Genomic DNA, 12689 nt, shown 5'->3' with positions numbered 1-12689 from the left:
GTTTGTATCAGTGCCAGTATTAGTAATAAATATCCTTGATTTATAACTTAATTTTTATCTATTATAATTATTTAAGTTTTTTTTTCATTATATAATGTGCTTGTTAAATAAATTAAAAATTATTGTATATTTTATTTTCAGAGAAAGAGTAAAGAATCTTATCTCATAGGTGAGTTTAAATTTTAATATATTTATATATATGCACATAAAATTACACACACACACACACACACATATACACACACACACACACACACACACACACACACACACAATGTGTGTGTGTGTGTGTATGTGTATGTAATTTTATGTGCATTTGAATTATAATTCTATATGAAAACTTTGCATTTTAAAACTTATATTTGAATTTCAATGAGTGAAATTTGAATGAATTGAAACTCTTGTGTTACTTTATGAGATTACAAAGTGTAAAAGATTAAAGTTGTTTTCTTCTTGTATATAAAGTTAAATAATTTAAGATATTTAAATTAATTTGTCCTTTAATAAAATACTCACAAAATATTGTAATATTGGGTTGTTCGGAAAGTAATTTCATTTCTTTTTTATTAATGAAAAAAAGCAATTTTCTTATAATATTTTATTGAATTATATATTGATCGTTTTGGTCCAATACCTTTTGCCATCTTTCTGGTAGTAGCATGATTCCAGGCTCATAAAAGTTCTGATCTCTGCTTACAAAAAACTGATTCAAGTGATTTTTGACATCCTCATTTGAAGTAAATGTTTTACCATTTAAAAAATTTTCTAAAAATCATAACAAGTAATAATTTAGGGTGCCAGATCTGGCGAATATGGTGGGTATTGTAGCACATCCCGTCCAAGCTGTAACAGCTTCTGGCAAGTTGCCAAACTTGTGTGAGGTCTGGCATTATTATGGTTAACCTACTCCCTGGTATTCCCAACATATCTTGAATCGCAACCTAATGACCTTGACCTGTGGATCCTAGATATCTCGTTTCAGCATCGGAACATTTTTGAAACTAGATGTCGCTAGTCATTATAATTTCTATATTAAAACTAACTTCTGAAATATAATTTTTTTGTTTTTACATTTATTAATATATCTATTTTGTTTGTACAAAATAAAAAAAAAGTAATTTCAAATAATACAATTTTTTTCAAAAATATGTAATTTTCATTAGGCATCAACAAAAATTCAACATGGCGCGACAAGCAACAGAGAAAAATTTCTTACACCTTTTCTGTCCATCAATTCTTGCCTTTTCAGTTTGATGGTATCACTCAGTTTATTCAATTGATGGCAGTTTTTCAAATCAATTATGGCATTGTCTGGTAGAAGCTAAAAAAAAAAAACAATTACCATAAAATCTCACCAAACAGAGAGCATTACTTTTTTTTAATGAATATCAGCTTTCAAAATGCTTTGAGCCACTCATCTCTTCTACTCCATGATTGTTTCCATTCAACATTGTTGTAAACAATCCATTTCATCCATCTCATCCATTATCTCGTTGCCAGTTATGATTTGCTTCAAAAATGGATAATTTTTTTGACATTTGAAAAGCAAATCAAATGTCAGTGCAATGGAACAAATCCCTTTCTTTAAGAACATAAGGAATCCATATATCAAGCTTTGAAACAAAACCAAGTCATTTCATGTGATCATAAATAGTTGAATTTGACAAATTTAAATGATTCTGCATGTTGTTATTCAGCAGTTTGCTTCAATCAATACTTTTATTTTATCTTCATCAGCTTCCTCTGGCCTTCCTGAACATAGTGCATCTTCAGTATTGAAATTGTCGAATGAAATTTTGTGAACCAGTTTTGGCACTTTTGTTTTGTCAACACATCATCTCCATACATGTCATACAATTTATTTCTTGCTTGAACAGCATTCTTACCTTTTCGGTAATAAAAAACCAAATATTCCAAAAATGCTGCTTTTGATTTTCCATATTTGATGGGACACAAAAAAAAAAAAAAAAACACTTGCACACAAATCAAACAAAATTTTTTACAAATAAGCCTTGAAATGTCAGTGTCAAAATATGTAATGACAAAACGGTTTAGCTGATTAAAAATGAAACTAATTCCTCTGGTAGTAAAAATGAATGTGAGAATTATCACATGCATCACAGAGGATTATCTATGTTCAGCCATTGAACATATTTTATCACTTTCAGGTTTACACCTTCAGAATGAGGACCACATTGAATAGTATTTTCTGCATTGATAAGATCTCTGTAAAGTGTGAGTGTTTTATACAAATAAAAGGTTTGTTACTTGCAATACCAAAAGTGCCATACGTAGTGTGTTTTTGTACCAATTTTATGCATGGAAATGTCACCATACCAGATTTGGTTGCATTTGGTCTGCTAAATCTCAATCTAGCCAGTTCTGAATAGGGATACTTTAATTATAATCATCCAGCATAGTAAGAACTAAATTTATAGAGCTGATATTATTATATTGGAAATATAATAATAAATATCATTTATGAAAAACTGATTATTACGAACTAATCAAAAGTAAAGTAAATATCAGCAAATTTGTTATTTAGTTAGTTATTTAGATAATTAATCAGCAAATATTTATTTTCAAAAAAATTGTATGTAATCAAGGTAAAATTAATTTTAATAATTACAATGATAACAATTATATTTCCTTTAACATTTGTAAATTTGTTGGTTTTTATATTATTGTTAGTATTTTTATTTCAATTTTTTATTTTGTGTACATAGTCACTCATGTTTAAAATTAATTTTTATATTATTCTTTAAGTTATTTTTATTGCACTCAATTAAATCATTATAAAATATACTTCTATAATTATTATATTTGAATAAAATTTAAATAATAAATTCTCCTCTTTATAAAGGCAAATTAGGTGCAATTGAGCAAAAAATGTTTACTGTCAAAACTGAAAGAGACATATTAAAAGAAGAACTTGATACTACAAAACATCAAGTAATTTTCAAATAATATAAATTTTAGTTTTTAGTATAATTTTCATTATAAATAACATAAAATTAACAATTTCAGTTTGGAGTGTTACAGAAAAACTTAATAGACCAAAGAAATATAACCACTCCACTCCAAAAAGAACTAGATGAAACTAAAGTAAGTCATTTGATTTTGAAATTAAATTAATTTTTGATATTTTTTCTTTACATTTGAGTAACTGAAGAAAAAATAAAATGATATACAGACTTTTTCATTACAGATCCACATAATATTTATTTACATATTTATAAACATAAAAAAATTGCAGGAAAAAAACTAGATTTGCTGGATTACATGCTTTTTCTTATGAAATAAACAAGTAAAATAAATCTCCTCCTAAAACAATTGTTATAAATATAAATTGAGTTTTTATTTCATATTGCTTTAGTAATAGATCATTTAATTCTGAAAACAATTTAATGAACTTAATGGCAAAATTAGAGAAAACCATGTATGTTTTTTTGATTATAATGAATATTTTATTGAAATATTGTGTAAAATATTTCTCTCAATTTAAAATAATAATTATATTTTAAAAATAAGGAAAGTTGATTGGAGTATAAATTTTGAACTTCAGTTTAATAGTTCTAAACCTGAAATTGCATTGATATTATTTTTTCTACATATCCATTTAAAACACAAGATACTACTAAACTTCTTGGTGTGATATTAGTCTGAGATTTCTAAATAAAAATTTAATAATTTATTTTTCAGTTAATCTTTTTTTCAATTAATTTTTTTATCGATTATTTTAGTTTTTATTATAATGTGTAATCCTCAGTTTTAATGTGTAAGATAAACTGGTATAACATTTAAACAGTTTTGTATTTACATTTTATTCTCCAATACTAGATCTTAATTTTGATCCCTTTTTTAACTACATATAAAGTAAGTTTGATATAATTAATGAATGTATTATATGTTTGATAAACTTGTAGTTATTTTTAAATCTTTAGAGAAAACATTTCCTTTAGAAGTATAATTACTTTTGATGCATTCAGTGCATAATCTGACTGGTCATTGTGATTCAACCAGTCATTGAAAGGTATGTGGAGCATGTTGAATGCTATATGGCTGAGCTGAAAAATGGTTGACATGAGAATTTTGTTATTTGAGGTTATGAATAATGACAACATAGAACTTTTTCAGTGATAATGGATGATTTACCTTCAAAGAGAGTTTGTAAAAGTTTAATTGGTACTCATAGAAAACAAACAAAAAAAAATTTTTCAATCAAATCACATTGAGAATTATATGGAAAATGTAATTGCATGTTATAATTTTTATGAATTTGAAGTTTATTTTCAGATCTAATTACTCTTTTATAATGTGTGATAACTGATCTGGAGAAACTTTAATCATAATTTCCTTATTTCTATCAGAAAATTTTAACATGACTATGCATTACCAAGTACTGCCATCTTTAAAGTATGTCATATTTTCAAGATCTGGATTGTCTTTTTAACTGAGTCAAAACTTGTGGAATTGATCTGTCACTGAATGCTTGTCTTTTATTGTTCAGTGAAACAGATTCAGAAACTTTGTGCATTAGGTTGTATACTGTATGCACCCATTTCTTCATATTATATATAAACTGATTGTTTCAATTCACAAATATATTAAATTTTTAATGAAAAATAGTTTTTTACAATATTAGTTTGTATTTATAAATTAATTTCTGATTGGAGATTCAATTTTATATTTTTCCAAATGTAAAATTACATATTAATTTTTTTTCTACAACTAAATAAAACTTTTGTTGAAATTCATGATAAATTTATATTTGTTTAAGAATGAATTGTGTATTCAAATATTTGTTGTTTTTTTTTATATTATGTGTAAATTTTTGAAATCAAATACATATTTTGGTTAAGTTTTTGAAATTAGAAAATTTGGTTATGATTTGGTTGGCCAAATTTAGTGTTAAAGCTAGATAAAATTACACAGCTTTTAAAAATTATAAATAATCTAAAAAAATATAGAAAAATGGAGCTTAAATTACAAAACACTTCAACTTCAAATGATTGAATTTGCTCATCAGGTTTGCAGAAGCTTTTGGTTAAAGTGCTATTCTAAGCTGACATTTTCTAGATAATTTTTTATTTTAATTTAATTTAATAATTTAAAAATAATTCTTATAAAATATTAATGTTTAATGCTATGTATTACTATAACATATTAAGTAATAGCTTTTATGTCTAATATCAAATTTGTTTAAGAATTCACTTCATTGAAGCTTAAAATAATTTTGTAAAATCTGGCTTTTTTTATTATTTGAATTTATAAATATATATCTCATGATTTACAGTTTGAATTTAATGATTTTTTACTAGCATATAATTGAATGATAAAAGTTTCATAAATTGATTTTCATATACAGTCAAACATGTTTATGCAGTGGATAGGTATGGATAGGTACCGCATAAAAAAAGTCTCACATAGAAAATGACTCGTTTTAAAATCGTAGTCTTAGTTTCTAAGGAAATTACCTTCCTCTTTGCTTTGTTTTTGCCCTTATTCATTTTCAGGGATTATGTCTAAACATAAAATAAAAATCCTAACATTTTATATCTAAATAGAAAAAATAATACAGTACATTTACCTTCAATTTACGCTTTAAAATGAATCTTATCTTAATGGTCCAGGAATGTGAAAGCACTTTGAAGGTTTAATTAACGTAATTAAAACAGACGTAGAATTTATTGACAACAGATGTCAGCACTTGACTGCATCGTCTTGTCTATCATCTGTTTTACATATTTTTGTCCAGGTGGTGTTTTGTTGACTTAAAAAATAAATTATTTCATTTTTCGCATATTCATGCAATAATATTACTATAATAAGGTCATTTATGCTATAATAAGTTTATTTAGCTATGTGAGGACCGGGTTTAACCCGGCCCAAAATTTTTTGTTTTATTGTTCAAATCCCCTCGTGAGAAATTGGAGAAACGGTCGAAATTCGAAGGATGAGCAGCCTTCCGCCGTCCAAACGCACTTCTTTTCCCTCCGGATCCAAACTAAGTCACGGAGATCGAATCATCAGCGATTCACCCACTATCGCGATTGGTGATCGAAGATAACGTGACCTGTAGTATATAAGGGGGAAAAGGCTGAGAATGGGGTCGCTGAAGACGCCGTCCCGAGAATCGAGGCGAAACCCGAAGTCACCGAAGCCCGCCGACGACGAGCCACCCCGACTGATCCTCCTGCTTACCTCCACGACCGGAGAACCGAGATGATTAGTACTTCGATTACAACCGATATATTCTAGGAAGAGGTATGACCCCTAAATTTGTAAACTCTCTCTCTTGCGGTTAGGAACTGGACGTGTTCGATTTTCTGTATTTGTTTATCCGTTTAAATAAATCGTTATTTGTTTTCATCATGGTCTCCGTTATTTCAAATATCGCCTTAAACTTATTGACGAACCCACACACTTCCTCCACTCGATCTGACAATTAATTACCCAATCCCGACGAGTCGGGATATCATAAAAATTTAGCCATCCTTGACAGTGGGGTGGGTCTTGCTGACCTGTTCGCTGAAGAAAAAGGAGGTACGACTCCGTCCTACCTCCCGGCGTTCCCACAGCTATAATAAGTCAACGTGAGACATGATAAAACACATGAGACTAGTCACCGACTATACCGCACAAATAAAAAATCGCACAAAAAAAAACACACAAATAAAAAATCGCACAAAAAAAGACCGCATAAAAACAGGTTTGACTGTATATAATTTTATGAATATGAATAGAGATTTTGAAATAATTTGAAATACTTTTATAACTAAAATTATAATGATTTTAATTTATATACCTATAAATATCTATTCAGATTTGATTACTGATAGATGATTATTATATGAATTAATTTTTTACATTAACTATCTATTTGAAAATTATTAGTTGCTCATTTTAAATATATTAATTTTATTATTATTACACTTTTCCAGAATCAAAATAATGAACTACAGAGTAGTGTTGAAACATTAAGTTATCAGTTAGAGATGTTACAGAAGAATGTAACTAGTTTACAGTCTTTGGCACAAACAAGAGAGGAAAAAGTAAGGAAATATTTATGAATATTAAAAATTTGATGCAATATACTGTGTAATTTTAATTAAACTCAGATTAAAATAAATTCAAGGTTGAAAAGCACAGGAAACATGTTGAAAGTACTGTACTGTATAGAATAATGCAGTTTAGAGTGACCCTTTTTAATGGTGTTTGCATTAAATGCATTATGCATTAATGCAGTTTTTTTAATGCCTGCAAACAATAACAGGTTATTTTTTTTCTAGCCCATCACATGTTCATCCAGGCCCACAATTGGATGGACAGGTAGTGAGGAATGGAGCATGATACATCAGGGATGACTATTACTGAAAAATTCCTGAGGTTTTTTCTGACCCTTTTGTATTTTATTCCCTGACTCCAGAGCAATAGGCTGATATTTTAACCACCCTGACCATTTATCCAAAATGATGAGTTTGAATCATAGGATAGTAGTCAATATTCTGATTCTGACATCATCATCAAAGTTAGACACACTGATAACATAACTGAATTGGGTTAACTACGAAAACAGTATTGATTTCAAATGTTACAGCTATAATCTGTAAATTAAGATAAGGCATTTTTTATCATTTTTACATTCTTGCTCCTGTTGCAAGGTAATAAATCCTGACCTTGAAAAACCTCAGGTCTTCAAATAAACTTTAAATATCTTAGTTATAATAAATTAGATCATAAAAAAACAATTTTTGGTTAATGTTACCTATGGTTCCAAGATGGCGGCTCATCCCTGATTCCAGCAAATAGAAGAAGGGAAACAGTGGGGATGCCCGTTCTATCCCAAGGGTTGGAAAGTGCGGCTTGTGAGCCGCATGCGGCTCTTTGCATAGACGTTTACGGCTCTTATAAGCAGCCTTATAACACCAGTTTATGAGATAGAGCCGCCGAACAAACTTCGACTCGTACGGCATACTCTCTACCACTCTTTAGCCCATCCGCACATGACGACACTCACGTTGATCAATATGAATCCCATGCGAGTGGTAGCATTTGAAGCATATCTATATGTATAATCAGTGGCATAGATACATATTCAGCGCCCTGGAGCAGGTAGAATCAGTGTGCCCCCTTGTTCCTCGGAGGCTCACAAAATTTATTTTGAACATTTAATTTAAAAACATACCTAATTATTTTGATTTAAAACCTTACCTAATAACGATTTATTTGAGATTCAAGACATTTCAACAATAAAATATTCAATTTAATAAATCTTATAATATAATCAAGATGGGTTGATGATAATAATAAGTGCAGAGCCCAAACAGAAGTTGAAAGCTGAAATTTGGTACACAGTTAGGGTACGCCATACCAATGTACACTAAGAAGAAATTTTTCAAAATCGGTTAAGGATTACCCTGAAGAACTTAGCTTCTACTGTACTATTTTAGATGCGGTATTTTGCGTTTTTGCGAGAAATTGAACATATTTTTAGACCTATCTAAAAATGCTCTAAATAGTCTTGGAAGAGGGAGACATAATTCTCACACCCAGTGAAAATGAGTAAGATCGCCTATGATCTAATATTCTTAATCTTTGCTTTCATTAGTTTTTGCCCAAGCAACGTCGGACTTATCTGGTATAAATATAATAATAAATATAATTCTTTAAGTACGGAGTATCTAATAATATTTACTACATATTATATAAACTGTATTGACAAAATGTAAGCAAGTTTAGTTTTATAACAAATACATAAAAATACATAATAAAACTTCAAAATTGTTTTCTCGCTTTTTCTTTTGCGAATCGGTCAATCACTTTCTTCAGATCAAGTTGACAAGCTATTGTTTTTTCAGTTGATATAGTCAGATCTAGGATTTCAGGGGATCTAGATTTTTCGGAGCCTAGGGCTTATTGAAGTCCAATGGGAACCCATTTTTTGTTAATACAAATAATACTATAAATTATCATTATTATATTATTATTATTATTAACTATTTTTTACTGTACGATAAATGTTCATTGTTAATGAAAAAGTATTAAAAATTTATGATGATAATTCAATTTTTGTGGGTCCTTGACACTTGGGGGCCCAGGTCTTAAGCCCCATTAGTCCCTATGTAGATCCGTCCCTGGATATAGTAACCAGAGTTAAGACGGTGTTGTGACATGCTGCTTCTTAAATAAGTTTTGATTAATTTTATTTTTGAGAAACTTCATTTTGCTGTTGTTGTGGTCGCCCGTAAAATTAGAAAAATGAGGCATGCTGCAATAATGTCGGAGAACCTATAATAATGTCGGTGTGAAATAAAAGTAGTTCAGCAATTTCGCTTATAGAAGTAATTTCTTTTACCTGACTATAAAAAAACATTTTAAATCAAAGCAATTGAGATTCAAAACTAGGCGAATGTCAAAGGGATATGCCGATTGTAACAATTCTGATTGTTCCAGAATATTTTTATCAGATGACGCGACAAGATATGCAGGCGAAAAGCACTTGAAAAGTGTACATAATTGTCAAACGGATTCAAATCTAATCGTTAATTGATTAATTATTATTAAATCCAAAATTTTTTACAAATGTTTTTACAAGTTTTTATTTCGCCCTTTCTAACTTGGCGCCTTCGTGGTTCGTGCGCCTGGAGAACTTTGCTCCAACTGCTCCACAGTAGCTACGCCTCTGTATATAACCCATTGAATGCGCATCCGTCCGTCCGACGTTTGTCCATGTAACAAATGCCAAAAAGGCCACTAGAGGCGCCCCTGTCGTGTGTCATATTTCGCACATTTAAATTAACAATATAAATTATTATTTACATTAACAGTATAAATTATTATTATTCATTTGGTCAATAGCCGATAACAATATAAATAATTCAGTATATTTATAATAGGAATTTATTATTGTCACGGAATGCCTGTAATGCTCACTAGGGGGCGTCTTTCAACACAGTTGGTCGGCGATCGGTCAAGCATTTAAGCCTCGATGCCCCTCTCTGGTACTTTTGTTATCCTGTTTCCATGCCAATTTGGCTCTTCTCACTTGACAAACTGCCGACTTTTGTTCTATCCTAACCTAACCTATTCTAATAAATTACCATAATTATTATCAACAAAATTATTAGAATAGGTTAGGTTATGTTAGAACGTGTTTCCTTGCTGGAATCAGACAATCTTGGAACCATAGGTAACATTAACCCAATTCTTTAATTATTAATTTTTGAAAATATAACTAAAAATATTCATAACTTTTAAAATTAACATTTTTGAAAAAAGAAAATGTTTTAAATAAAATTTTATTATTATTATTCTTTAATCAAGGATCCAAAAGTAAAAAAAATAGAAAGGTACTATTTAAAATTCTAAAGTTACATCCACCCCCTGTAAGGTAGTAGAAATGGCTTAATTTTTATGAAATTGAAAGACCTGAAAATTACCTTGATTAAACCTGGATTAAAATAACATATCCCTGGATGTCTTAGTTACAATAAATGATGATTAGAAAGTGATATATTAGGTTATATCATTTTATATTCTAATATGAGAGTTTGAAACTTATATACAGGTATTATATTGTGTTTTAGTCATATTTTTGGAAGTTGGGAGTTTTGGTTTGACAATGTATTATAATTTTTTCCATTTAAATTAATGCAAAATAGACTCCCTGTAATGCATTTTTGCAGAACACCTTATTTTCAGAAACTGATTACTGAAGTTAAATGGTAGATACCTATATCAAGTAATTAAAATAATTGTGAAAATATGAAATGTAAAATAAACTTTATTTCTTTATATTTAAAATAGTTTTATTGAATTATATTTTCTTTGAATCTACAGTAGTACTTTTCTCTGTATAACAGTTGTTTAAATTCAATTCATGTTAAAGTTTTTTCTTATTTGTATATGTTTGTTTTTAGAATGTAGAGTTGATGCAAAAATTAGAAGAAAATGAAAAATTAAATGCAGAAATGGAACAGAATTTGGAACAGGTTTGTATAATGATACATTGAAAATTTTACTATTATTAAAAATCAGGAGTTTAATGTTTTAACTCATGAATAATATATCATAGAATTTTATTTTTTTGTTTTATGCAAGATTGTTAATTAAATTGAGAAGAACAGATTTCAGTCATTTCATAAATGATATGTATTGAATGTATCAATGATTGATTTTTTAACTTGACAATGAATCTGTAAGACAATATGAAAAATTGTTGATTGTAATATTATTGAAATCATCTTTGATTCTCTAGTCTTTAATTCTATTGAAAATATCTAGAGGTTAATGAAAAATATATAGGAGCTTATTTTAAATTTAAGAGACAAACTGGTAGAAACAATTTACCATGTTTACGAAATAATACACCACCTTTTGAAAGATACCTTATAGCAGGGGTGGCCAACAAACAAGTCGATCGCGATCAACCGGTCGATCGCCAAGCCAATTTTGGTCGATCGCTCGCGATGACTTGATTTAATGTATTATATTTGTAACCGAACACAACAGTATGCATGCAGTTATGACTCAACTCACAAGCAGTGCACCACGTACTGAAACACAGTGTATAAACATAGTATGTATTTCACATCTCCCCCTCCCCACTTACACTATGCCTATGACAACAAGTCGATCGCGACGCATTTTTAAGATAAAAAGTAGATCTTATGTATACAAAAGTTGGCCACCCCTGCCTTATAGAATACAGTTCACTACTTGTTCAAAGGATTGTTTGGCTAAATATTAATATTCAAGTTTTACTATACTATTACTATACTATTAAATTTTTTGTAAATTGTTGCAGAAGAAATAGGCTTTTAATAGAATGTAACAATATCATGTCACTTCATATTCAATTTTATTTCTTTCATTTCTGTTGTGTATTACATGCATAAGAGGTGTTTATATAAATCAAATTTTTCAAACATGATGACAATTGAAAAAATTATATGTATAATATTTGATTAAAATTGCAAAAATTATTTAAAATTACAGTAGAGCATCGATTATCCGACTCAATTGGGAACTGGGGTTGGTCGGATAACTGAAAAAACGGATAAAATCGTTACATTTAAGCAAAATTATATTTTAAATAAAGCTATAAATAAACTCATTATTATTATTATTATAGTGTTGTAAAAAATTTTTTATAATGCTATAATAATAATGAGTTTATTTATAGCTTTATTTAAAATATACAGTAAAGCATTGATTATTCGACTCAATTGGGGACTGGGGTTGGTCGGATAACTGAAAAAACGGATAACCGAAAAGTATGAAAAATACATTATTAGTATAGTATATTAGTATATCCCATGTAATTAGTATATTAGTATATCTCTAGTAACCTACTTCGCGTTGAATTTTCATCGATGTTAAGCCTAACAAAAGTTTTTTTAAAATAATAATCGTCGCTATTGTATCATTAAAAATTATTTCTTTATTTTGCACAAAATAAATACAGTACTGTACTGTTTATTGAAAAATACAAAACAAACAATATATATATATATATTCAGGTTACATATTTTACATAAAGTAGGCCTATACATTAGAAAAAGAAGTCCAAAATTTTATTGTGCTTTACAGCTGACACTCGTTTTTTTGCCGCTAAACGTCACACACGTTTTAAATACAGCAATTGGATAGCGTCGTTAAATAAAATTAAGCCTCGTTTAAATACC

The 12689-nt window shown here is 28.8% G+C and overlaps 1 protein-coding gene across 2 annotated transcripts in view; it reads left to right on the top strand.

Annotated features, from left to right (window-relative positions):
- Positions 1-12689, top strand: part of Tango1 (transport and golgi organization 1) — a 69242-nt gene that overhangs the window by 19278 nt on the left and 37275 nt on the right. For both annotated transcript variants that reach the window (XM_067287809.1, XM_067287808.1), the window contains 5 exons: positions 142-169; positions 2864-2952; positions 3028-3105; positions 6945-7055; positions 10923-10994. In XM_067287809.1, the coding sequence (XP_067143910.1) occupies positions 142-169; positions 2864-2952; positions 3028-3105; positions 6945-7055; positions 10923-10994 (378 nt within the window). The remainder of the gene's footprint in view (positions 1-141; positions 170-2863; positions 2953-3027; positions 3106-6944; positions 7056-10922; positions 10995-12689) is intronic.

The sequence above is a fragment of the Centruroides vittatus genome, unplaced genomic scaffold (assembly GCF_030686945.1).
Source record: "Centruroides vittatus isolate TY-2023 unplaced genomic scaffold, ASM3068694v2 scaffold_712, whole genome shotgun sequence".
NCBI lineage: Eukaryota > Metazoa > Arthropoda > Arachnida > Scorpiones > Buthidae > Centruroides > Centruroides vittatus.
Note: the sequence above shows the minus strand (reverse complement) of the source record. Positions and strands in the feature narration are given on the sequence as shown.